The 27,283-nt window shown below is 36.7% G+C and overlaps 1 protein-coding gene across 4 annotated transcripts; it reads left to right on the top strand.

The window, feature by feature from the left end:
- Positions 1-227: 227 nt before the first annotated feature.
- On the top strand, positions 228-26,500 carry LOC123537233 (CD82 antigen-like). 4 transcript variants are annotated; one of them, XM_053529026.1, is made up of 11 exons: positions 228-267; positions 409-592; positions 2,247-2,430; positions 9,026-9,095; positions 13,407-13,622; positions 14,573-14,647; positions 14,918-15,016; positions 15,543-15,602; positions 16,251-16,397; positions 17,260-17,343; positions 25,985-26,500. In XM_053529026.1, the coding sequence occupies exons 4-11, from the start codon at positions 9,033-9,035 to the stop codon at positions 26,054-26,056; spliced, it is 816 nt and encodes a 271-aa protein (XP_053385001.1). In that variant the 5' UTR covers positions 228-267; positions 409-592; positions 2,247-2,430; positions 9,026-9,032; the 3' UTR covers positions 26,057-26,500. The 4 variants fall into 4 exon arrangements, with proteins under 4 accessions (XP_053385001.1, XP_045176811.2, XP_045176813.2 ...); XM_045320876.2 differs by having other exon boundaries at positions 232-246; XM_045320878.2 differs by lacking the exons at positions 228-267; positions 409-592 and adding an exon at positions 2,048-2,105.
- Positions 26,501-27,283: the final 783 nt, after the last annotated feature.

Consider the following 27,283-nt stretch of genomic DNA (forward strand, 5'->3'; position numbering starts at 1 on the left):
GTTGCCCCCTCACGCAGGTGGGGTGTGGGGGCCTCCCCCAGAAATTTTTTTAAATTAGGAATTCATTTCGTGCGATTTAGTGTGTATTTGAAAGCTTACTGATGGGTAGATATGTGACTCATTTTATCGCTTTTTCTGTGAATAGTACATAACGTCCATTTATTTGTAATCAGTAAGTTAAAATAATGATAATAATACAAAAGTAGTATCAAGAAAGACACACTATTTTTAACAAATACTTGACAGGTGAATTGTGCATAGAATAAGGTCATTGTTGTTTATAAAACAAAGTTTACATTGTACCATTTATTAGAAATCTTTAACTGTCATTTTTATATAATTATTTCGTTCCACTATTGTGAAAAGGAATATATAGCTATACATAATCATTCGATTTCGAAATTTCAGCTTTCCGTTGGTTTTGTATAAGTGTTATGTGATGGTTAGCATAATCTGTAAACAAAGGGGGCGTTTCCACTAATCATACGAGACTTAGTCGATAAGACAACTGTATCAAAAAGTTTGAATTTTGGGAGGATATACTGGACGCTAACTGGTGATAATCAACTTGAACATCATATATTAGCAAAAGGTAAATATTCTTTTTATTCTTAAGTCAGATGTAATGGTTGATATCAACTTAAAACATTTAACAGATTGTTAGCTTGACAGAAGTGTTATAATTATGTTATGTAAAAGACTTGGTTGATCAGTTTAGGTCAATATGTGTATTAAAAGAATTGGAACTATTATTTTACCATCGAAAGAGCTTAACGGGCGATGGATAGATTTGAACACTTATTTTAACTGTACCTGTTTCCATATTTCAATGTAAAAGAGATGTTTAGTCTCTCTGGCGCAATTTAACCTGTTCTGTGTTGGTGCACCGTGAAACATTAATAAATGATCTTAGTTTAAATGTCTTCTCTTTACTCTGGTTGAAAATTTAATTGATTACGGCTCTCAATTTTGCGTTTTCAGAATCGTGGTTTCGACTTTCACCATGGTCGTTTCGACTTTCGACTCTCGTCTTTTCATCGTCCTATATTTGACGTTCAACTCTCATGTTTTCGCCATCATAGTCTAGACTTTCATTAGCGTAGATTCATCTTTCATCCTCAAGGTTTCGACTTTCATCATTGTAATGACGACTTTCATCATCGTATTTTCCAATATCACAATCGTGGATTCCACTTCTATAATTGCAGTTTCAACTTTCATTACCGAGGTTTCGACTTTCATCATTATACTTTCCATTTTCATCTTCGTAGTTTTGTTTTTCATTATCGAGATTTAGATTTCGACTTTTATAATTGTAGCTTCGACATCATCGTCATGGTTTCGACTTTTACCATTGTGGTTTAGACTTTCGCCTTTTCATTATCTGTTCCATGACTTTCAATTTAATGATTTCACTCTCGTAGTTTCCACTTTCATCGTCGCAGTTTCAACTTTTATTATAGATGCCTTTCGTCATCGTGGGTTCGGCGTTCGTCATCATAATTTTGTGTTATCAACTTCTTCGGTATGGATCCAGAAATAAAGAGCGCGATGGTCAAATTAGAAAATCATATCTATGGCAGATTGAAGCGTTGATGTTAGATTTTGTTCAAGGTTTTCTAAAACATGCAAAGACTTATTACGTTACTTTTGCGAAACTTTGAAGCATTATTTTGATAAATTCCAGTCATTTTCATTCGTTTGTGTGTATTATATTCTGACATAAAACTGTATGATGATAAATCATCGAGACGGTTCATAGGCGTAACCAGAATTTCTCAGAGGGAGGTGCGATTACGAGTCGTGAAACGACGAATGGGGCTAAGTGAGGGAGGGGGTTGCCCCCTCACGCAGGTGGGGGTGTGGGGGCCTCCCCCAGAATTTTTTTTAAATTAGGAATTCATTTCGTGCGATTTAGAGTGTATTTGAAAGCTTACTGATGGGTAGATATGTGACTCATTTTATCGCTTTTTCTGTGAATAGTACATAACGTCCATTTATTTGTAATCAGTAAGTTAAGATAATGATAATAATACAAAAGTAGTATCAAGAAAGACACACTATTTTTAACAAATACTTGACAGGTGAATTGTGCATAGAATAAGGTCATTGTTGTTTATAAAACAAAGTTTACATTGTACCATTTATTAGAAAACTTAAACTGTCATTTTTATATAATTATTTCGTTCCACTATTGTGAAAAGGTATATATAGCTATACATAATCATTCGATTTCGAAATTTCAGCTTTCCGTTGGTTTTGTATAAGTGTTATGTGATGGTTAGCATAATCTGTAAACAAAGGGGGCGTTTCCACTAATCATACGAGACTTAGTCGATAAGACAACTGTATCAAAAAGTTTGAATTTTGGGAGGATATACTGGACGCTAACTGGTGATAATCAACTTGAACATCATATATTAGCAAAAGGTAAATATTCTTTTTATTCTTAAGTCAGATGTAATGGTTGATATCAACTTAAAACATTTAACAGATTGTTAGCTTGACAGAAGTGTTATAATTATGTTATGTAAAAGACTTGGTTGATCAGTTTAGGTCAATATGTGTATTAAAAGAATTGGAACTATTATTTTACCATCGAAAGAGCTTAACGGGCGATGGATAAATTTGAACACTTATTTTAGCTGTACCTGTTTCCATATTTCAATGTAAAAGAGGTGTTTAGTCCCTCTGACGCAGTTTAACCTGTTCTGTGTTGGTGCACCGTGAAACATTAATTAATGATCTTAGTTTAAATGTCTTCTCTTTACTCTGGTTGAAAATTTAATTGATTACGGCTCTCAATTTTGCGTTTTCAGAATCGTGGTTTCGACTTTCACCATGGTCGTTTCGACTTTCGACTCTCGTCTTTTCATCGTCCTATATTTGACGTTCAACTCTCATGTTTTCGCCATCATAGTCTAGACTTTCATTAGCGTAGATTCATCTTTCATCCTCAAGGTTTCGACTTTCATCATTGTAATGACGACTTTCATCATCGTATTTTCCAATATCACAATCGTGGATTCCACTTCTATAATTGCAGTTTCAACTTTCATTACCGAGGTTTCGACTTTCATCATTATACTTTCCATTTTCATCTTCGTAGTTTTGTTTTTCATTATCGAGATTTAGATTTCGACTTTTATAATTGTAGCTTCGACATCATCGTCATGGTTTCGACTTTTACCATTGTGGTTTAGACTTTCGCCTTTTCATTATCTGTTCCATGACTTTCAATTTAATGATTTCACTCTCGTAGTTTCCACTTTCATCGTCGCAGTTTCAACTTTTATTATAGATGCCTTTCGTCATCATGGGTTCGGCGTTCGTCATCATAACTTTGTGTTATCAACTTCTTCGGTATGGGATCCAGAAATAAAGAGCGCGATGGTCAAATTAGAAAATCATATCTATGGCAGATTGAAGCGTTGATGTTAGATTTTGTTCAAGGTTTTCTAAAACATGCAAAGACTTATTACGTCACTTTTGCGAAACTTTGAAGCATTATTTTGATAAATTCCAGTCATTTTCATTCGTTTGTGTGTATTATATTCTGACATAAAACTGTATGATGATAAATCATCGAGACGGTTCATAGGCGTAACCAGAATTTCTCAGAGGGAGGTGCGATTACGAGTCGTGAAACGACGAGTGGGGCTAAGTGAGGGAGGGGGTTGCCCCCTCACGCAGGTGGGGGTGTGGGGGCCTCCCCCAGAATTTTTTTTAAATTAGGAATTCATTTCGTGCGATTTAGAGTGTATTTGAAAGCTTACTGATGGGTAGATATGTGACTCATTTTATCGCTTTTTCTGTGAATAGTACATAACGTCCATTTATTTGTAATCAGTAAGTTAAGATAATGATAATAATACAAAAGTAGTATCAAGAAAGACACACTATTTTTAACAAATACTTGACAGGTGAATTGTGCATAGAATAAGGTCATTGTTGTTTATAAAACAAAGCTAACATTGTACCATTTATTAGAAAACTTAAACTGTCATTTTTATATAATTATTTCGTTCCACTATTGTGAAAAGGTATATATAGCTATACATAATCATTTTCGCATAAAAGTAATGCTCTGAGCTTTCTAAAAATCATATTCTATGATACAAAGAATAATTACATGTATATGTACACAGGTGGGTATATTTGGCAAGTAATGCCTAGTTCACATTTGGCCTGCGATGCATCCGCGTAGCCCGCGGACTGTCCGTATCCTCTTTTCCATGCAGGAGGCGGCAGTGCGATTTTCGTACGGATTCAAGGGCTCTGCAGCCGCTACGATTTTGTTTAGTGAAAAGTTATACAAATTAGAAAAACCGAAAGCCCGTAGCTCGTAGACATGTCGCAGATGGCATTGCACAATCCCCGTACGGGCATCTTATGAAAACCTTGCGCTGAACGTGCAGCCAACACACGATTTTACGTGGACATGATGCCCAAAAGAAATCGTACGGAGCTTGTAGCCTCATGGGACCTTCCCACGGGCCTCGCACAACTGCCGCAAGGTTGCCGCATACTGCCCGTGCGGTACCCGTGATAACACACGGATATTAAGCAAAATTCGCGCGGCAGCCCTACAACGGTTGCATCATTGCTGCGAACATTTTTCAGATGGTTATATTATAAGATTCTTTCACTGGTTATAGGTGCAGATGGAAATTTCCGGCCTCGAGGGTAACTGTTTAGGCGGTAACGAGGTTCCTACCGAGTTACCGCCTAAACAGTTACCCGAGAGCCGGATATTCCCATCTGCACCTATAACCAGTGACAGAATCTTTACCTTGCATACCGATATCAAGATATAATAATAAAAATAAAATCAGTCTAACGGCTTTCTTTTCAGAACTATTTCTTATAGCAGCGTATTTAAACAAAGCGCGGGAAGCGCAACGTCCGTAAACAGGAAAGACGTCATGACGTTTCAAAGACAAATAACTATGTTTAGTTCCGGTTTTGTTTTATCAGTTCCAGTGTAACGTTATGAATTTTTGATAAAATAACGTGTTTTGAATCGAGAAATATACTATCAGGAAGAAAGAGGAACTGTCAAGGTATTGGATTTTTATTCCGTTTTTCGAATTTGAATATAAATAACTACATAAATCTTCTACATATATGTAGTTCGTAATACGTCATTTAAAGCACGAGAGTCATCCCGGGGTGTAAGATGGATTTTTCCAGCACCGGTAAAAATACCGGAAATCCCCGTCTGGTATGCAAGAAATATTGGTCATGCCCAACATGTTTTCAATATGTGTCTCTTCGGAGAAATGATAGTACAACTAAGACTCAGAGCGGCATACCCAAAGGGGTCCGGCACATGAGTGGATTAAGTTTAATGACTTATTTTTGAGTCCTAGAGCCATAATTATATAAGAAATCATACTGATATAACTACTCCCTAGTCTAGGGAGTAGTTATATTGGTATGAATTTTTTCATAATTATGTCACTAGGACTCAAAAATAATTCATTAAACTTAATCCACTCATGTGCCGGACCCCTTTGGGCATACCTGCGTTTGCAGTTGAGGCAAGTCAGGAGAAGAGAGCAGATGATTACGAGCCTGGTCGTCCTCGATGAGAAGCAGTTCTGACAGAGGCACAGGAAGAGGACGGTGTGCGTGAAGCCCTTGCTGCTGAGACGGGTCAACTACGACACCCTGATGCAGAAGTTGATGCGGGAATCCCATGGGGACTTCTAAGCTTACCTCAGAATCGAACCAACAATGTTTCGGGAGGTGGTGAACAGACTGACCCCCAGAATTTCTAAGCACCTAGACTGCCGTCAAGGCTTGTACCGTCACTGTATCTTCTCCGCGCAGCCTCTGCATGCACGGAAACAGTACGGGCGTCGTACGATATCTGTGGGAAGCTTGCAGAGACTGCACGGCAACTGCACTGAAATTGCACGATTTCCATCTGGGAATAAGAAAGAATTATATCATTGCTCCAGTTTCCATATAATCCCTGCTCAGCGTCCGTACGGATTTCTCCCGGCCTTCCCCGAGAGCCTGTACAATAAAAAAAAATGGCACGATGCCCGTATATAATGTGAACACATACGCCGTAGCCCTTAGCCATCTACGATACCCCAAAAGCCGCAAGAAATTATCGCACGGCGCCCGGGTCAAATGTGAATTAGGCATCAGTTATAGAAAGAAAAGAAATGGGGGGGGGGGGGGGGGTTAAATACGCTTTCTGGTCAATTTAAATCTAATATAAATTCACGAAAGCACTGGAAAATCTATGTCTATGAACGGAAATGTCGCCGTGGCGTTTAAAAAACGCACGACAAAATGAAGTTTCTTTTTTCAACAGCTGTAGCGTGACACTGTATTATTCTTACAATCTATCTATATTTAAAAATATACTGAAAGGAAAAAGATACAGCTATTTCATATGCAGTTCATGTAAAAAATACAGAATTACATATGTTAGATTAATTCCTCATAAGGTCAGATCTAATACTCGTACAAAGTCCATAATAAAAACAAACACTTATAGTGTAATGCATTTGTCATATCAGCACCTAATCCATATGTACTATTCTTTTCGCACTTTCAGTAAATACGACTTTTGAGCTCGAGTACGTGTTGGCAAATCTGTCAATTATGGCTGACCAATCAAAATATATGATAGATGTAATAACAGTCCTCTGTATTGATAGATACATTAAAACTTCTGTAAAATTGCACGTTAGGTAAAAATCTGTAAAAACGCTGCCGGGGCTCAGTCCATTGATCTTTGAGATATAGACGGTCATCAACAGACTTTGTACAAATGTTACATCGTCAATAGTAGTAAATATAAGTAAGTTGGCGAGCGTAGCGAGCCGAAAAAATCAAAGAATGGACATTCAAGGGTATTTGGTGTAATGAAAGATGCAAGCTTTGCCGAAAAAGGGGGTGGGGGTGCGATCGCACCCATCGCACCTCCCCCCGGTTACGCCCTTGCGGTTGCTTCGCGATATCAACCGTTCTCGAAACAATGCGAATTCGCGGTACTGATTATCCGCGAAATCGCGATGATCCGTGGTGTTCATTTTTGAAAATAAGTCGCCAAATCTTACTGATTATAAAAGGTTGGATATCTTTTGATTATCAGCTTCATCTAAATTGAGCTAGACATTATTTTACAGCTTGGTAGGTATAAGTATTACTTTATTTTATATGTATCACAGGCTTCCAGAATATATAAGCACTTACGGGTAAAGTGTGGGAGGGGGTATCGCTCGAAAGTTTCTGAAATATCGACCTCAAATGATGCTGTCCGGCCGCTTTTTTGGGTATGGTTAAGTATTACGGCACTAGATGAATTGGTCAAATCAGAGAAAAAACATATTCATTTTCCTGTTATACACAATGCTTTGTTTTCTAATGGGTTTACATCAGACTTAATCGGTAGGTTGGTACTGATGAGACCATGATTCCTTTAGAATTGAGCCGACCATAAACTAGGCAACGAGTGTAATTATACACAATATTGGTTGTTAACTCTTGACTCTTGATGGCATTGCCAGGTTGTGTCGATTCTATTCCACGTAAAAAATTATGAAAGTGATACAGTTACCTGAAAGCTTCTAGTTCGTAGTTGTACCGTTATTTCTGAGGTTAAAAATAGAAATGTAATTGACAAAATAGTGTTAGGTGACATGCAGATATTTCTTTGTCAAACACTGACGTCAGTGTTTATTTCAAACGTAATTACGTACCCATAAAGAGTACTTCCAGTGTGTTAGATTAACGTGTCTTTGTCAATAAGTTGATTTACATCACATGTGTACTTTTTAAAATTGTGCTCGTTCGTAGTTGAAAAATTTGAGCTACGTAAGTAGTTACTACCAGAAGCGCTGATGCTGGATTTTTAGAAAACATGGTCGTTTGTTTTTCTTTCCTTCTATTGTTCTTCTCTGAGTAATTGTTCAGTGTATACAATGTAGTTAAGATAAACGGCCTGTTTTACGCCTAATGTAAATTTATCGAACCTTAAAGTGGAATTATGCGCATTTTTCAAGTAAAACTCCAGCTGAAATAGATGTAAGTGTTAAAAGGTTGGAGGAAATTATAGCTTTTAACCCAATATACCAAATTCTTCCTATCACCAGTACGAAATAATAAGTTTCCAAATATGACTTTTCTTATTTTGACTGGGGCAGTCTTTTTAAGAAAAGTCAAACTGCACGCAGGAATTGCTTCCCTTCAACTTCAGAAATCTCACGCCTATTGGTAAGGGAGATCATTGCGTAGAAGATTGAAGAAAAGAACTATCATTTTATTAAGCCGATATCTTTATTTCTAAAGCATCAACTTCAAATACTTATGCAGCATTATCGTTACTTTAACACATTTAAATGTACAGCAACAAAAATTGCTTTTATAAAACATTCACCAAAGCATACTATGTGCAGTAAGATGCGCATTATGTCATTTTAACTGAGTTCAATAAAAATGTACCAAAGCAAACACTTTACTCGAACGTGCTTGCATGTGAATTTCTAAAGAAGACGTTCTGCGATTAAATACATAAACTACAGCAAAAGAGAGGACGGTTTTTATGCAACAACGACCAAACATTTTGTCAGCGTGTAAGACATAATTAAAGCTTCTCGCCCGCAGTTGGCTTTGACTTTTTTTGTGAAAATAATTTCTTTTAATAGTCCATAAAAAGTGAGTGCTCTGAGAGTGACTAGTGGTACACACTTATTGACATAAGATTTTTGCAAGATATTCTAAAAAAATAACCAGAAATGTTGTGCAGAATGTAGTAAAACGTTGCAACGCTTTTGAAATACTGCAGAAAACTTACATTCTTCTTGCGTTTTTTTTCCAATATCTAACTTTAATTTTCATCCACTTTATCATTTTCAGTGCCATATAATTATGCATTTCATGCCAAACTTGGTGGAAATGAAAATGTTGAAAAAAAAATCACTAAAACTGTGGGCGAGTAGCTTTAGTTGTGTCTTATCATATATAATGCTTGTTCAAAAATGGTTTTCTTGTTTTCTTCCAGGTTAATCATGGGTAGATGTGCTGAATACTTAGCCAAGTTTGGACTCATCTTTTTCAATATCATATTTATTGTAAGTACAACACAACAAACTTAGAATTGGTAAGTCACACTTGACTGAGCAACTGACCTCATAAACTGTTGTCATTACAAGCTGGCAAATCAAACTTCGTGACCTTAGAAATAACCCATGACGTTAAAATTATTCTTTCTTAATTGAGGCGAATCTCTGGCTCCGCGTATTAAATATTACTAAACCCTAGGATGGAAAAGTAGCGTTGTTGAAACATGCCAAACATCTTATTTGTCACAAAGGTTTACATACGTTATTACATTCGAATGCATGGTCAATATGTGAAAACAAACCCCATTGCGACCATCTCATTGTGCGCAACAATTTCATGCATCTAATGCCCATTGTGAAACTCACGAGATTTAGGACAGATACTACTAAATTACAGCCATTAATTACTTGATCAGTGACCACTAAGTTTGTTGTGTGCGAGGACATAGACTGTTAGCGCATCAAATCACTACAGTAGGATGTTACACAGAAAAAATAAAGCGAATGTATGTCAATAAGATAGTGGCAAGGGTTTCATCAAGCTGATATCTAGACAACCGCCTCAATAACTCAGTAGTAGATTATCCGTTTTGAGTGCGAAAATTTAACTTTTCAAACAGATAGTTAAGTGCCGGTCCATTGCACAACTAGGACGCAGGAGCTAAAAATATGTTTTAACTGAAAACTTAAAAGACTTCTTGTCTGAAACCACAAGGCCTGGGGCTTTGATATTTGGTATGTAGCATTGCTTAGATGTCCTCTACCAAGTTTGTTCAAATTATGCCTCTGGGCTGAAAAGAGGCCATGCCCGGGGTTTCCTAGTTTTACATAGACTTGTATAGGAATAAACTTTAAAAATACTCGGCAATGCTTAGGCCTAGGACTCTCCAACTAATAGGGAGGTTGGACCTGAAGAGTAGATGACCTTGAAGTCAAAGATCAAAGTCACTGTAACCTTTGGTACCACAAAAGCTTATACCTCTGCAGTGATTATGTTAGGACCCGCAAACTTAGTAGGGAAGTTGGTCCTGACCAATAGATGACACTTAGGGCAAAGATCATGGTCAAGGTCACCGTGACCTTTAGTACCAAAATGCTTGATAACTCGGCAATGCTTGGAGCTAGGACCTTCAAATTTAGTAGAAAGGTTGTTCCTGACCAGTACATGACCCTGCTGGCAAAAGTCAAAATTACTGTGACCTTTAGTATCAAAACCTTATAACTCTGCATAGCTTGGGTCTAGGACTCACAAATTTAGTAGGAAGGTTCTTCAATTGAGTCTGACATTCACCGACCTTTACCATGACCAGCTGACTTACTTTCTGTATTTGAACCTACAGCAATGGAATTCGGACCACTTATACTCTTTTTTTGCATGATAAGAAACAAATTCCAAAAATCCCCTTGGCCCGACCTGGATTCGAACCCTTGAAATCAAAGCAAAACTTATTATGTCTTAGAGACATATCTATTGCAGTCATTAAAATGTCTTCATACTTTGTGTCCTACATATCCTGGACATAACATTTTGTGCCCCAACCACTCGGTATTAAATTTGGTATTGTCCTCGAGTCCGATCCTGGGGTTCCATACTCGGATGACCAATATTTAAAACCGACATTGCAACCGAAATTTTACAAGATGATCAATGTATATTTATATAAATGTGCCCTAGAAGGAAGTTTTGCTATGCTTTAAACTGTGTATAACAAATAAATCGATTTTTGTTATATCAAGCCAAAACTAGTTTCAATGTGTACCTTATTAGAGATAATAGAGTGATAGATAGTGCAAATAGTCTAACGATAAGGAAGAGGGGGTGGGGCAACACAAAATTAATAAATCAAAACTGACTTAAGTTTAAGTAACGGTGCAACAATATTCTAAGTTCTACACGAGTAGCTGCTTCATCGCTTTTCATGGAGAAGAAAAAAAACCAATCTGTCTACCTCGGAATTGTTTCAGGCTCGGGAAGGCACTGTAGAACAACGGTCGACCCGCTACACACTAAATGAAATGATAACATCCTCACATGAAATAATTATGGGACTATCACGACTCCTCATAATCTTTAAGATCTGAAGTGCGACACTTGCACTATCCTGATACCTCATAATCTATCACGTCTGAAGTGCCACATGTACCCTATCATGACACCTCATAATCTGTAAGGTCTGATCCACGACGTGTTTACTATCGTGAAGTGAATCTTCATAATCTGTCAGGTCTGAACCACGAGGTGTTTACTATCGTGACTCCTTATAATTTATCAGGTCTGAACAACGACGTGTTCACTATCATGAATCCTCATAATCGGTCAGGTCCAACCCCGAGGTGTTCACTATCATGAATCCTCATAATTGGTCAGGTCCCAACCACGACGTGTTCACTATCATGAATCCTCATAATCGGTCAGGTCCCAACCACGAGGTGTTCACTATCGTGACTCCTTATAATATATCAGGTCTGAACCACGACGTGTTTACTCTCATGAATCCTCATAATCGGTCAGGTCCCAACCACGAGGTGTTCACTATCGTGACTCCTCATAATCTATCAGGTCTGAACCACGAGGTGTTTACTATCGTGACTCCTTATAATTTATCAGGTCTGAACAACGACGTGTTCACTATCATGAATCCTCATAATCGGTCAGGTCCCAACCACGAGGTGTTCACTATCATGAATCCTCATAATTGGTCAGGTCCCAACCACGACGTGTTCACTATCATGAATCCTCATAATCGGCCAGGTCCCAACCACGAGATGTTCACTATCGTGACTCCTTATAATATATCAGGTCTGAACCACGACGTGTTTACTATCATGAATCCTCATAATCGGTCAGGTCCCAACCACGAGGTGTTCACTATCGTGACTCCTCATAATCTATCAGGTCTGAACCACGACGTGTTTACTATCGTGACTCCTTATAATTTATCAGGTCTGAACAACGACGTGTTCACTATCATGACTCCTCATAATCGGTCAGGTCCCAACCACGAGGTGTTCACTATCATGACTCCTCATAATCTGTCAGGTCTGAACCACGACGTGTTTACTATCGTGACTCCTTATAATCGGTCCGGTCCCAACCACGAGGTGTTCACTATCATGACTCCTAATAATCGGTCAGGTCCCAACCACGACGTGTTCACTATCATGAATCCTCATAATCGGTCAGGTCCCAACCACGAGGTGTTCACTATCGTGACTCCTCATAATCTATCAGGTCTGAACCACGACGTGTTTACTATCGTGACTCCTTATAATTTATCAGGTCTGAACAACGACGTGTTCACTATCATGAATCCTCATAACCGGTCAGGTCCCAACCACGAGGTGTTCACTATCGTGACTCCTCATAATCTATCAGATCTGAACCACGTTGTGTTCACTATCGTAACTCCACATAATATATCTGATCTGAACCACGACGTGTTAACTGTCGGAAGTCCTCATAATATATCAGATCTGAACCACGACGTGCTAACTGTCGTAAGTCCCCATAATATATCAGATCTGAACCACGACGTGCTAACTGTCGTAAGTCCCCATAATATATCAGATCTGAACCACGACGTGCTAACTGTCTTAAGTCCCCATAATATATCAGATCTGAACCACGACGTCTTAACTTTCTTAAACCCTCATAATATATCAGATCTGAACCACGACGTGCTAACTGTCGTAAGTCCTCATAATATATCAGATCTGAACCACGACGTGTTAACTTTCTTAAACCCTCATAATATATCAGATCTGAACCACGACGTGTTAATTTTCTTAAACCCTCATAATATATCTGATCTGAACCACGACGTGTTAACTTTCTTAAACCCTCATAATATATCAGATCTGAACCACGACGTGTTAACTTTCTTAAACCCTCATAATATATTAGATCTGAACCACGACGTGTTCACTATCGTGACTCTTCAAAACCTTCAGGGACTGATCCACGACGTTCATTGTCGTGACTGATAATTTACGTTTTGAACTACGACGTGTGCACTATCGCGAATCCGCATAATAAATCAGGTCTGAACCACGTCCTGTGCAGTATCGTGACCCCTTGTGCAGTAGCGTAACTCCTAGTTATATATCAGTTCTAGTCTGAAACACGAAACTAGTAATATTTATTGAAATTCTAAAAGAAATTATCGTCGACAGTGCACCACATTTTGAATGGTAATAAATCTAACCTCTGGATTTAAAATGCGCATTTTCAAATTGAAAATGTAAATTGGCAAATACTGTTATGACTGGTTTGTTTTCTAATAATATTATGCTAAACTATTTTTTTTCTCTCTCTCAAAGCTTTCAGGAATAGCTGTGCTTGGTGTTGGGATATGGGTCGTAGTGGACAACAATGTTGTGAACATGCAGAACTTGGTCGAGTTCGACTCCAATGACAAGTCACTCTTCACAGCGGCATGTATTCTCATTGGTTTTGGCAGTTTCGTTCTCAATGTCAGTGTGTTTGGGTTCCTGGCAGCTTGTTGTGCTAGCAAAAGCAAATTCTTCATTGTTGGAGTAAGCTGGTGTTATATATGTTTTCGTTGGTTTTAAGTCACACCAACACAGTCGGCTTTCTAGCTTTTAGCGGTGTATAAAGACCACAGTTACCGTACCGATCAGTGTAATATTCCGGTTACGGGGATGGGGGTACCTGGTTAGAATCACCGACCTTCGGTAAGCTAGTTGGAAAGCTTTCTTACGTGAAATAATTTTAACTTCATAGTTACGATATTCGCACCAACAACGATGAGAGGTAAGTGGTTCAAAGTCAGCGGCCTTAATCTATTCGACCACGGAAGCCACTACAATTTGACTTGATGACTCATATCAAACTGAGGTAGCTGAGTAGGGTTTGAATTCTGTTGCCGAGTATAATAAACAATAATTCCATCCTCCCCCTTATGTCCAACCCTACAATAAGGCTTAGGGTAAAGGTGTGTATATTTCGTATTTGTCTTCAGGCAATCATAATATGCAATTTAAGTAATGTATATTAGAGAGGATTTTACATGGTTGTCTTTTCGTGTTGAATTTATTAATCGAGTTGAATAGAATAATAAAATGCGAGACTCTGTCGAGCATTTTATCAACTTTATTTAGCGAGTTTAAAATGGTCAAAAAATCAATGTGGAAAGGCACAAATGTAACTAGTATTCTTTTTATCACATGTTAGTTTTTTTATGCTGAAACATTAAAGTTTCATCTTTGTTTACTCAATATAGATCAACTATATACGACCGACGTCTTTTTTGTTTAAAATGACATTGACGTCAGCGTCGAAGAATTATTAAACAAGTGCAACATCAAAATATGTAATGGCTTTATTTCGCTCCAATGACATCAAACATATGGTAAAAAGACTTTTTGAACAGCTAATGGTTACAGCCACTTGCGTTAAACACAAACCTTCATGTTTTTTATGCCTACAGAAAATAGACTGAGACCTGAGTTACATTTATTTCCAGTACCTTGTATTCCTGGTCATTATATTTATTGGAGAATTCGCCGGCGGTATAACTGCAGCAGTGTCCAAGGGCAAGGTATGGGCATTTGGTATAATATATTTGATTTTAAGTATGGCTTCTTCTCTATCAAACACATCTTTTAACAAACATTTATAAAACGATGCTCTTTTAAGAATAGATGTTGAATAGGGAGAAAATAAATAAATTTCATTCAAAATACTGAATCTCATTCAATTTAATGCTTTTCAATAATTATTTGTCCGAATTTTTGCTAATAATTTAATACCGAGACCAAAAACAGTCACGTGGTTTGTCGTAGTAAAGTGTTATTCATTGATATTGTAGATTGGCGATAATTTACAAGGTGTGCTATCGAAATCATTTGAGAAATACAATCCTGGTAACGAACTTCTACCAAAAGCCTGGGATTACATGCAGACATGGGTGAGTTTTAATGTTTTCAATTATTCAAACAGTTGCACCTCTCTCTTAAAGGCTCATAATGCCTTTACATTTATCATTTACTGTAACAATAATGCAAGTTGTGTGTGACTGCAACATTTTTGTTATGAACATGAAATATACCTATTTCTTGTTAAATCCTATTCTTAATAATCATGTTTATTTACATTTGCCAAAGGCTCGAATATAGATAAATACAGTTAAAAAAATTCTAGAATCCATTTTTTATAATTACCCCCTCCCCCCTGATATGACTCGTATTACTGGAAAAGAAAGTTCAAATGTCCCACGAAATAACTAAAAATTCTTCGAAAACAACAAACCACAAAAATAAAAGCCAGTCATATTTTACTTTGGTCAAAATCAGAGGGATATTTTCCGCTGATATCTAAGGTTACACTAAAAGAGTACCTTTGTTGTTTTTATAAATAATTGTGAGTTATTTTGGACATCACTTTCAAAAATTCATTACCAAATGACCCAATTCTATAATAGTTGTTTTCTTCAGTTGCAATGCTGTGGCTCGGAAGGACCAAAAGATTATACAAACATAACCTTTACACCCACGGTAATTTTCTTTCATTAAATTGTATTTACCTGTATCTCCGCATTTTAACGGGAAAAAACCGGTTTAAATAGATAAAGGCAAACAATTCTCATTTGACAATAAGCTGGATAGAAATTGTAGCTATTTCAAAGGTATAACCTGCTATCTTCGGTAGTAAAGCACATAATACGACTAGTGTGATCGCGGGTTTGATCCCCGGCCGAAGTGTTTTCCGTAACAATTTGAAGGAATATTAAGCTTATTTATAGTCGCCAGCTGTAAGACCTCCAGAAGACTGTTAGTAATGTTAGTGGGAGGATAGTGCAAAATACAGAAGACGCTCCAATTCCAGAATCTCACCTGTCTGGTTCTTTAGCGTGTCAGGTGTATAGCAGCTACACACCAGACTTTTATCCCAATGTCAGTAAGTTTTAGTTTGAGGAGCGAGGACTTGAACTCACGCTGTGTAGATTTGTAATTTATGCTAGAGTAGTGCCACTTGAAATATTGTTGAAACTCGACGCTTACCTTACCTCTTCCATATTTACTACCCAACCGCTCCTTCCCTACACCTAGATAAAGAAGAATATATAGTATATTTTTTCGTTATGGTATAATTGAATAATGTGGTTTATCATACATTATTTTTAACTTCGTATTTATTCTAAGACTCAGTACGTTCCGAAAACTTGTTGTATATTGTCAAAAAAAGACCCCGAGCATCCAAAACCAGTAGACGGGACTGCTTGTCAAGAACAGGCCTTACAGATCCAAATGGGAAATGCACCAATAGGAGAAACATTTGTGCAAACACAGGTATGCTAAAGCCATTTACTCATGGATGGTCCCGGAGGTAGAGGGACAGTGATTTGTCCTATAAAAATTATATGACAGATAGTTTATACCAAAAGCCATTTTAGCAGAAAAGTGTTTTGTTAAGTCTTTGGACAATTTTAGATTTCCAGTCTCAATGCCGACTGTTTTCATGAAAAATCTTCTACGCTGTTACTTGTATCATGTTAATAAGCAAATAAAAGGTATTTCAAGACAGTGGTAAGTGCTCCCAACGCCATTCACTGTAAGCGTTTTATATTGCGGGTTAAGAAATTTTAATTTTAAAAACAGCATCAGTGAAAATCTGACTTGTATTCACCTTTACCCTTCTAAATCTTTAAAATGGAATGACAGTTCCATCATTAAGTTTTTGCAGTACCACTTTCTATTAAAAGTGGTGTTCACTATTTACTGACTAAATATCAAACAATGCAGACTATGATCAGTGTAGGCTGGTATTGGTCTGCAAAGGCAAAATCACTGCTACCAGCAAGCTGAAGGTTAATTACTAAGTCAACACAGTAAGTATAAATGATCAGATGTTAAAGTTTTGAACAAATCTGTCAATGGACTAAAATCTGATTCAACAAGTTTAGGGTACTAATTTCGTTAAAACCGGACACAAGAAAAATGGTATTTACCTAAAATGACGTACAGGAAACATAATTAGGATATATGATTTCTACCGCCACTAATAAAGAGTATTAAACGAAAATTTAAAATGTTGATCAATACCCTTTGTGTGTATAAAATTGAGGTATTATTTTGGCCACCACATTTAAGTCCAAAGTTGTATATATTCATTTTTTTAAAGATATTTTTACAGTTCTTATTTTATTTACAGGGATGCTATAACAGTTTGGAAGACAAAATTAAATCACATTTCGGTGTTATAATTGGAGTTGCAGTTGGCATCGCAATAATTCAGGTATAATATGCAATACTTAGTATTTATGCAGATCACTGTTATACATCAACAGTCATTATGTCATGTCTGCCAGACCATTATGCGAGGGCAGTGGATGAAGATTGATTTCGATCATCTAACAACTAAAGTTATTTTACGCAGATTTATTTTTGGTCATCACCAAATTACAATTGATAGCAATAATATTAAAAGGTTTAAATATATCTATTTCTAGTCGTTCACTAATTGTTGAAATCAGCATCAAATGTATTTAACTTAGCTGTATTAATTGTGCTTGTCCGAGTATATATCCATTTTCAACTATTTATCTCGATACTGTTGTTTAATTAATAAACTACCATTGCAGTTATAAAGTGTATACTATCTTTAAGAGTGTACGGGCGTTTTCTTTCTGGATATCCACGCTTTTGAAAAATGTTTCTTCGAGTTTTTCTTTCTAACAAAACTTTTACCAAAACTTGATGCTAAATAATTAAAAGACGGCTAATTATGTACCATTTAAACAAATGATTCTACTTGTTGCAAAAAAAAAATAATGTTTTCACCCTTATTTTGACTGGCGTTGCCAAAAAATTGATATAAAATGTACAATGGGGTAGGTCATTTCAAATATCTATTAAAGTAGATCAGGTTTGGTTCTGATCAACAATTGAAATAAAAAGTTGTCAACATAGCACATCAGATCTTAACGGCAGATTTTTTTTGTAGACTAAAATATACGTTTTTTCTGGAGCTTTGAAAATAAAGTGGGTGGGGTAATTATGTCAGTGATATTTATGCTTATATATAATACTGATATCACCTTGTATTCATAGTAACCTGTAAGACCTTAAATACCTATATATTAAGTGGGATATTATTTTACAAAATTGCAGAAATGCTTAAACAGCGGAGGAAGAAAATGTCCTTTAAAATCAAAACGAATTCGGTGACCTTTGCTTTTTCTGCTCTTGTTTGCCTTACAAAACTAATGTTCTTCAAGCTCACAGAGTATGAAAATATCTTGACGGTAGTAAAACAAGAGCTGTCCGTAAGACAGAGAATGCTCGACTATTCGAATTGTTGTCCAAGAAGTAAGAATATTACCTTAAATGTTAAAATATCTATAGAGTATCAATCCAGTATCTACATTAGTTTTAGAGATAGTAACTTGCGTTCAAAGCTTTAACCAGAAGTTTTTAAGTTCAAAAGGGGACATAATTTTGCAAAATTACATGTCAAAGTTATGGGACTTGATGCTATCACCTAGTTTCAAATTAATATGTGCATTTTGGAGTAACAATAGTGAACACGCCGTGGTTCAAATATATCAGGAGTCAATATAGTGAAGTATTGTCAGGATATGAACTATATGACCCAGGGAAGTGCCTACGCCTTTTGTATCTTGAACAATGAAATGGGTCCAATCGCTAAGGTGACTATGTCTTAGACTAGCTGACAAACGAAATAGAATGTCCTTTGCTGGTATAGCTGGTAAGACCAAATATCTCCTACATAAATTTTCCACTGGCTACGTGGCCTAAATGATTCGTGTACCAATGATTCGTAAATGATTCCAGTTAAGAGGTATTTAATTTCAGGGATCAGGCAAAAATCACTTAATGTTTCAACAATCAACCTTTAACTCAAAATCAACTCAAACTCCTATATGCTGGAGATATGTCAGTAGATTACCAAAACTTATGTCTCTGTCTCAGCTTTCCGATGTTCAGCCTATATTGGCTATCGTCTATATCATTTAACTACCCTAAGGTAAAACTCCTATGCGCTGGCCCTACAGCTCGAAACTTGTTGAAATTCTGCAACTCTTCTTTAGTCTATGAACTTCAAACGTCTTCCTTTTAATAATTTATCCGCCCTGACAGTGTAGTTGCAATACCTTCCTTATCAAGGTACTGGGATAAATTATTAGTTGAATCCTAGATGTGTCTTCTCCAATCGCTATATACAGAATGATCTCTCCGTCATTCATCTACATATTTATACCTTAGAAGATGTGAGCTTTGATTAGTGCTATTTATAGAACTTGTTTCTGATTGGTTTAAATTAGAACATAGTATTTTACAACGAATACTTGCTCTAACAAATAGTTGGTTCCCCTGTTCTACTGTATATAGCATAATGTGTGTTGCTGGGATCCAGCTAACACTGTAATTAATTCAAATCGTCCATAAATGACCCAAATCCTATTATTAACAGCAATTCAAAGATAATTATAGCAATGGTAACATGGAAAGGGAGTTATGCACTATCTTGGCTTATGTGTAACGTTATCAATATATCAAATATACAAATTATTCTGAAAATAGCCCCCCTCCTCAAGAAAATACTTTCAGTTTTTCAAAAACTTAAGGAATGATTTGCATACAAAATTTCTTTTTCTTTTTACTATTTCTTAAATTTTAAAAGTCATGAACAAAATGTACCATTGCTATAAATAACATACATTCAGTCATATACTGTTTAAATTAGTATCTAAGATCAAAAAATTCTAAAAGACTCAACATAAAGTATATGATTTCAAAAATATCATACAACGTTCACCTCCTTACCTTTCTATTTTACTATCATCATGAATAATATTCATTTGTTCGTCTCACCGCAAGAGTACTTGTCATCAATTCTGACATAATATTTGTTATCACCGAATCCTCTTTTACATGATAACTCCTGTCAGACCTACGCATAAATCCTTTACCGAGATCATCTCTTATGCCATTTAGTCTCCATTACTTTTCTTATGCTCAGATATATTTAAACCACGGTATTTATAACCTCTGACATCTCGTCTGTAAATATCTCTATCTATACCCTTTCTGTTATGACAACGTGATCCTCTGTTCATGTACTTAATAGATGACCCCTCATGATTTCGGTTCCATCCTCTGTCATCACAATTGTGTGACTCTGGTCTGACATCAGATTGTCTCCAGTTTCTTTCTGTTCTATCTGGATGTCTATATTCTTGCGAATCATTTCTAATGTTATTACGTTTCGATGCCGAGTCAGTCTTAACATTCTGGCATTCATCACATGACCGTCAAAACCTTGTTACTTCATTTGTTATACCAGGCCGGTGAAAACTTATTCGTATATCATCAACTGTCTTTTTGGCTGATTAGTGTCCCCTGACTATTGACTTATGAACTAATGTCATAACACTTCTCCTGAAAGGTGTTGGGACTACTATCTGTTTAACAACTCTGCCCTTGTTCTCCTCGAAGATTCTATATAATACGTTTTTCCCCACTTCATACTGAAACTTGAAACCTCTTTTAATTTTCAGTTTCGTTCTATCTGAAGCATAAATCCAAAGTTTCTTTATCGTCTCATCATCTTTCTGAGCATTTTTCATTTGCTCAACATTAAATATTTGCTTTCTGACTTTGCAAACCTCATACGGTTCCGTAGTTTCTACATGTTTTGCATGCTGGGTTTTCGTCATCCCGGTTGCAACAACATCTTCGCCGGATGAACACTGTCTTTCATCTCGAGTTTTCCAGTTTATATTTGGCCTATCTGAAACTCCTTTTATATTACCGATTATCAAACCGCATATCATGTTTGGCACGACCATTGCCTCAATTTCAGCTGTAAAATATGGTGTATCAACCTGTATCTTTGCTGCAGGAACGGTCCTTGAACGTCCATCTGTCGCAACCATAAGATACCTCTTTTCTGACATTTGATTCTCTGATACGAGATCTTTCTTGACAGCTACCAACTCACACCCTGTATCTCTCAAAACCTGAACATCTTTATCGCCTATATATTCTTTCTTCAACACCACTTTCTTGACAGCTGCCAACTCACACCCTGTATCTCTCAAAACCTGAACTTCTTTATCACCTATATATCCTTTTTTCAACACCAAGTTCCTTTCACCGGTTGTTGTATCAATGGAACAAGTGCTTGCTATAAAGGAAATTGATTTTCCACCTGCTAACATAAGCCATTCAATTCTATGTTGTCTTTTAACCGTTCATCATCTAATGATACTTCTATAACTGAGGCTGAAACTTTCCTGTCATCAGACTGTCTGTCTTTCTGCGCTTTGCCTTCCTCTCTCCTGTCTTTAGGTGTAGAGTCTTGCGTTTCATATCTTTCTCACTCTCTATCGTTATATATTCCTCTTCTAGCCAAAGTAGCACCGCTTATTTTTCTCTTGTTAAGGTCTCTGCATTCTCTAGCTATATGACCTTCCTTATTACATATGAAACATGTGGGCCTTTTCAAAGCTGGCCTTTCTCTTTGCGTAGGCTGATACACTGGCTGAACCTCGGTCGAAGGCTGTGGCTCCTTGCTGCATGACAAATTTCTTCTGTTCATGTGGTTAGAAGTGATAGTTCCGCCATGAGCTTCAATATATTGTTCTGCAAAATGTGTAATCTTAGCTCTCGATTTTGCAACTCTTTCCTTCAAGAACAAAGCAAGGTCTGTGGAAACGGTTTGGATGATCTGTTCTGTAATCATAAGATATTTCAACATTTCAAACGTATTGTCAATTTCTGCCATCTCTATCCATCGACTGAAATACCTGTCCAGCCTTGCCATGAACCGAAAAACAGTTTCACTTTGCTCTGGCTAGCATTCCCTAAACTTCAACCTTAAACCTTCCTCTGTTAACTGATAAAGCTTCAGAACCTCTTTCTTCAATGCAGTATAGTCATTAGCTTGGTCTGGAGGCATGCTTGTATATACGTCCAGGCCTTTTCCTGTAAGTAATGAACTGAGGCTCACAGCCCATGTCTCTTCTTTCCATCCCTGGCTTTTTGCAAACCGTTCAAATCGTTCGAGATATGCATCCATATCCTCTTTACTTCTTCGAACTTCGAGTCTCGGCCGTAGTGTCTTACTACTCAGATGCTCTGTGCTGTTACCAGTTCCCAAAGCGCCGGCATCAGCCTTTATCTTAAGTATTTCCAACTCATGCTCTTTCACAATCCGTTCTTTTTCTAAACGTTCCATCTCAAGCAATCTTTTCTTTTCTGCCTGTTGTTCCTCATAATGCCGTAACTTCTCGGCCTGTTCAAGCTCAAAAAGTCGTTTCTTCTCAGCTTCTTGAGCCTCAAACCTATGTTGTTCATCATCATGACGCCGCCTTTCCTCATCTCGTCTCAACATACGCTCTTCGCGTTTGGTGTACTCCTTTTCTTTTCTATCCACATAATCGCTCAGCTTTGTACCCGAAAAGCCTATTTGTTCGCCCATCGCTACCCATTTATCGTAGTTCATCTTAAACCCTTAAGCTGGAACTTTCATCTGAAACTATGTTCAAAGTAGCTTAGACCACCTTCAGTCACGGCGCCTTCTGGTACACCAACAGAACGTTAAAATCACTAGTCTCTGTACCTCCTTGGATATGAATCCCGAACGAGACCCCAAAATTGTCAGGATACGAATTATATGACCAAGGGAAGTGCCTACGCCTTTAGTGTCTTGAACAATGAAATGGGTCCAATCGCTAAGATGACTATGTCTTAGACTAGCTGACAAATGAAATAGAATGTCCTTTGTTAAAACGCATAGCTGGTGAGACCAAATATCTCCTACATAAATTTTCCTCTGGCTACCTTGCCTAAATGATTTGTTTACCAATGATTCGTTTATGATTCCAGTTAAGAGCTAGTTAATTTCAGGGATTAGGCAAAAAGCACTTAATGTTTCAACTATCAACATTCAACACAAAATCAGCTCAAACTCCTATAGGCTGGAGATACTATACTTGACAGGTCTTTTTGTCGAAGTTCCCGTCAGACAATGTCTTTGAATCAACAAGAGGGCCAAGATGGTCCTAGGTCGCTCACCTGAGAAACACACCATAACAGTGCAAACATGTTTGACCAAGGGATTTCATTGAAACATATACTCTGGCCAATTTTCATTAGAATTGGACCAAAAATGTGGTCTCTTGAATTTAAAACAAGTATTTTATTTTATATGACCTAGTGACCTAGTTTTTAACACCAGATGACCCGTGTTCAAATTTGACTTAGATTTCATCAAGGCAATCATTCTGACCAAATGTTATGAAGATCAACTGAAAAATACAGCTTCTATCAAATATACAAGGTTTTATTTGAGTTGACCTAGTGACCTAATTTTTGACCGCAGATGACCCATATTCAAACTTGACCTAGATTTCATCAACGCAATCTTACTGACCGAATTTCATGAAGATCAATTGAAAAATACAGCCTCTTTCGCATACACAAGGTTTTTCTTAGATTTGACCTAGTAACCTAGTTTTTGACCCCAGATGACCCATCATCTAACTTGACCTAGATTTCATCAATGCAATTATTCTGACCGAATTTCATGAAGATCAATTGAAAAATACAGCTTCTATCACATATACAAGATTTTTCCTTGATTTGACCTAGTGACCTAGTTTTTGACCCCAGATGACCCATATTCCAACCTTTTTTAGATTTTATCAATGCAATTATTCTGAACAAAATTCATGAAGATCAATTGAAAAATACAGCCTCTATCGCATACACAATGACCAGATGACCCTTTTTCAAACTGGCCTAGATTTCATCAAGGTCATCATTATGACCAAAATTCATGAAGATCAATTGCAAAAATACAGCCTCTATCGCATACACAAGGTTTTTCCTTGATTTGACCTAGTGACCTAGTTTTTGACGGACGACAGACGACGGACGCCGGACATCGAGCGATCAGAAAAACTCACCTGAGCATTGCTCAGGTGAGCTATCAACATACGAGTGCTATCGCATAGATGCTGAGCCTACGCCTTCTTAATTAAAGCTGTAGCTCAATAAGACTGCCCTGACTCGTGGATGCTCAACGCCCTAATGATATCTCATGTAGCATTCAACTACCATATAGGTATAACCCCGATGCCTCGGCTGTACTTTGCCAATAACGCTGAACCTCGTCTATAAGCTGGAACTCTCCTACTATGTCAGTAGATTACCAAAACTTATGTTTCTGTCTCAGCTTTCCGATGCTCAGCCTATATTTACTATCGTCTATAGCATTCAACTACCCTTAAGGTAACACTCCTATGCACTGGCCCGATAGCTCGAAGCGCTGTTGCACTTCTGCAACTCTTCTTTAGTCTATGAACTTCAAACGTCTTCTTTTTAATAATTAATCCGTCCTGACAGTGTAGTTGCAATAACTTCCTTATTAAGGTACTGGGATAAATTATTAGTTGAATCCTCGATGTGTCTTCTTCGATCGCTGGATACAGAATGATCTCTCTGTCATCCATCTACCTATTTATACCTAAGCAGATGTGAGCTTTGATTGGTTCTATTTATGGAACTTGTTTCGGACTGGTTCAAATTCGAACATAGTATTTTACACAGAGTATTTTACACCGATTACTTCCCTTTTTCTATTGTACATGTATATAGCATAATGTGTGTTGCTGGGATCAAGCTAACACTGTAATTAACCCAAATTGTCCATAAATGACCCAAATTCTATTATTAACAGCAATTCAACAATACTTATGGCAATGGTAGCATGAAAAGGGAGTCATGCACTATCTGTGCTTATGTGTAACGTTATCAATATATCAAATATACAAATTATTCTGACAAGTATATTTCATGCAAAACTTTAACCAGGATTTTCTAAGGCCAAAAGAGGGCAGAATTTGGCAAAAATACATGTAAGAAGTATCGGACTTGACCTACTAAGGTTGGTAATTAGAAAATATACAATAAGTTTCAAAGCTATATGCCTTAGACTATATATACATGCATGCAAAATTTAAACCAGTCTCCTTGACGATTTGACAGAAGACATTGTGGTTGACATCATTCGTCCTCCACCTCTGATTCATGTAGGGAAGTTAGCAGTTACTTGAGGAGAACAGGTTTGTACTGGTACAGAATCCAGTACCACTGGTTAGGTTAATATATCAAAATTTTATTAGTATTAGATTAACCAAAGATATGATTTTATTCATTCTACTACCAAAGCCCATTTTTAAAAAGTCACAAAAATACTCGTGAAAGATGTGTTTTTAGAAAATGAATATATACAACTTATTCATAACTATTTTCGCTAGTTTGTAAATTTTAGATGTTTTTAGTGACTTTTCAAAGATGGATTGAAGTGGTAAAATGAGCAGATAATTTGATTTTGTTGTTCTAAGAGTAGACTTGATTTCAAAATTGTACGTTCAGTAATTTTTTAATTACTTGCAAAAGAACTAATAACGGGTTAGCTGTTTAGTTTAGTATATTCCAAATTATTGCAATACGTCATGTCCAAACACTAAATCAAAAGGTTTTCAATGTACAACGCTTGTATTTTTCGTACAAAACTGTAGGTTAGCGACATATTTGTTTTGTTTAAGGATTGATCCATGTGATACTGATTTAAATCACAGTTGCCCATTTTGCTTCTGATTTGTCCACTTTGAGTTTGATTTCAGTGATTGCAGTTTTCCAGTTTGATCTCAAATTCAACACTTTAACGATTTCAGTTATGAATATAAAAGACATACCTGCCTGTATAAAAATCTTTGTAACATCAGATAAATTTAAGGAAAACAAATGTTTATATTCTCATATTTTGATTTTGCTTCCTTTTCATCTTACTTTTTCATCTTACTTTTTATCTTGTTTCATATACATATTTCTTTTTTTTCCAGATTTTTGGAATAGTATTGTCGATTTGCATTTGTAGAGGGCGGCGAACAAGTGGTGGCAACGGCGTCTTTTGATTAGACGTCGGACGCTGTGAATATTTACATAAAAACACTTCAAAGTCATGAATTGTATATAGATGTTTGAATGACAAGAACATGTTTTGAAAATCATGCGAGAGTGCAGATGTTTGTTTTTGAAAGATTTATAATTTGAACTAGTCTTCACTATTGTAAAGGCACGCACATCATTTTCATACGTCTGCAAAGACGGGTGGTAATTTTACACGACGCCATCAAAAAGCCAATAAGAGTGCTAGCGCCGTTTTAGGCAGGCGAATTCGTCCGCCAGACTATTATTACCACAAATTGAAAGTCACAAAGATCAACCGAGTGCTGAGACTGACAACATAAATCATTCCATGTGCAATTCAAATAGTTCCGTCATGTATATCAGTTTTAACACGGATTTGTTTAAAGATTGTTAAACTCGTCTGTTCAATAAAAACTTTTTTTCAACCATTTTGTTTGATTCTGTAAATGATTATGTCATGCATCTCTCTGTTATCCTTTTAGATAACATTAGAAAATATTACATAATGAAGGTAAATTAATTCGCCCCCTATGAATGAAATGTCCGTATGAATGGAACTTTTTCGTCTTTGGTTGTGTAAAACTCAATGACATAATACACACACTGTGTAATACGCACAGATAAAGCTGATAAATCATGCGAAATGTAAAACGTATTTAACAAAAATATACAACATATCGAATTAAAATGTTATCGAAACACTATGTTATTGTTTATGTTATTTAAATGGAAACGGAATTCCAGCGACCACTTCGTTATATATTATGACCTCGGTCTATAAATAGCTCATTAAACAAACTGGTTCCGAGCACAGTTTCATTCATAACGGATGTCGATATGTGAGTTATATTGCGCATTATTGATTAAATGTTTAACAAAAGTATTGCTTTTTACTTGGTATGATTTTGCATATAATACAAAAAATAATTAAGCACAACATATGTATAATGTGAAAGGGAAGCATAAATTTTAAAAATCAATTCTTCCAGATGAGTTGCTATAGGTTCCACGGGACGTAATCGCTGCGTGGAATTGCCACGGTAACGTGAGAAGAACAAATGACAAGATTCTACGATTTGTATACCGAGACAGCGTACATGTTATGCTTTGCTACAGAAATAATGTCTACATTTACAATCAAAACACTGAGAGGACTGATGTGGGCAGCGGTTGACAGCTTCTGGTAATGAGCATGAACAGTTAGCTTAAGT

Source organism: Mercenaria mercenaria, chromosome 17 (genome assembly GCF_021730395.1).
Source record: "Mercenaria mercenaria strain notata chromosome 17, MADL_Memer_1, whole genome shotgun sequence".
Classification (NCBI taxonomy): domain Eukaryota; kingdom Metazoa; phylum Mollusca; class Bivalvia; order Venerida; family Veneridae; genus Mercenaria; species Mercenaria mercenaria.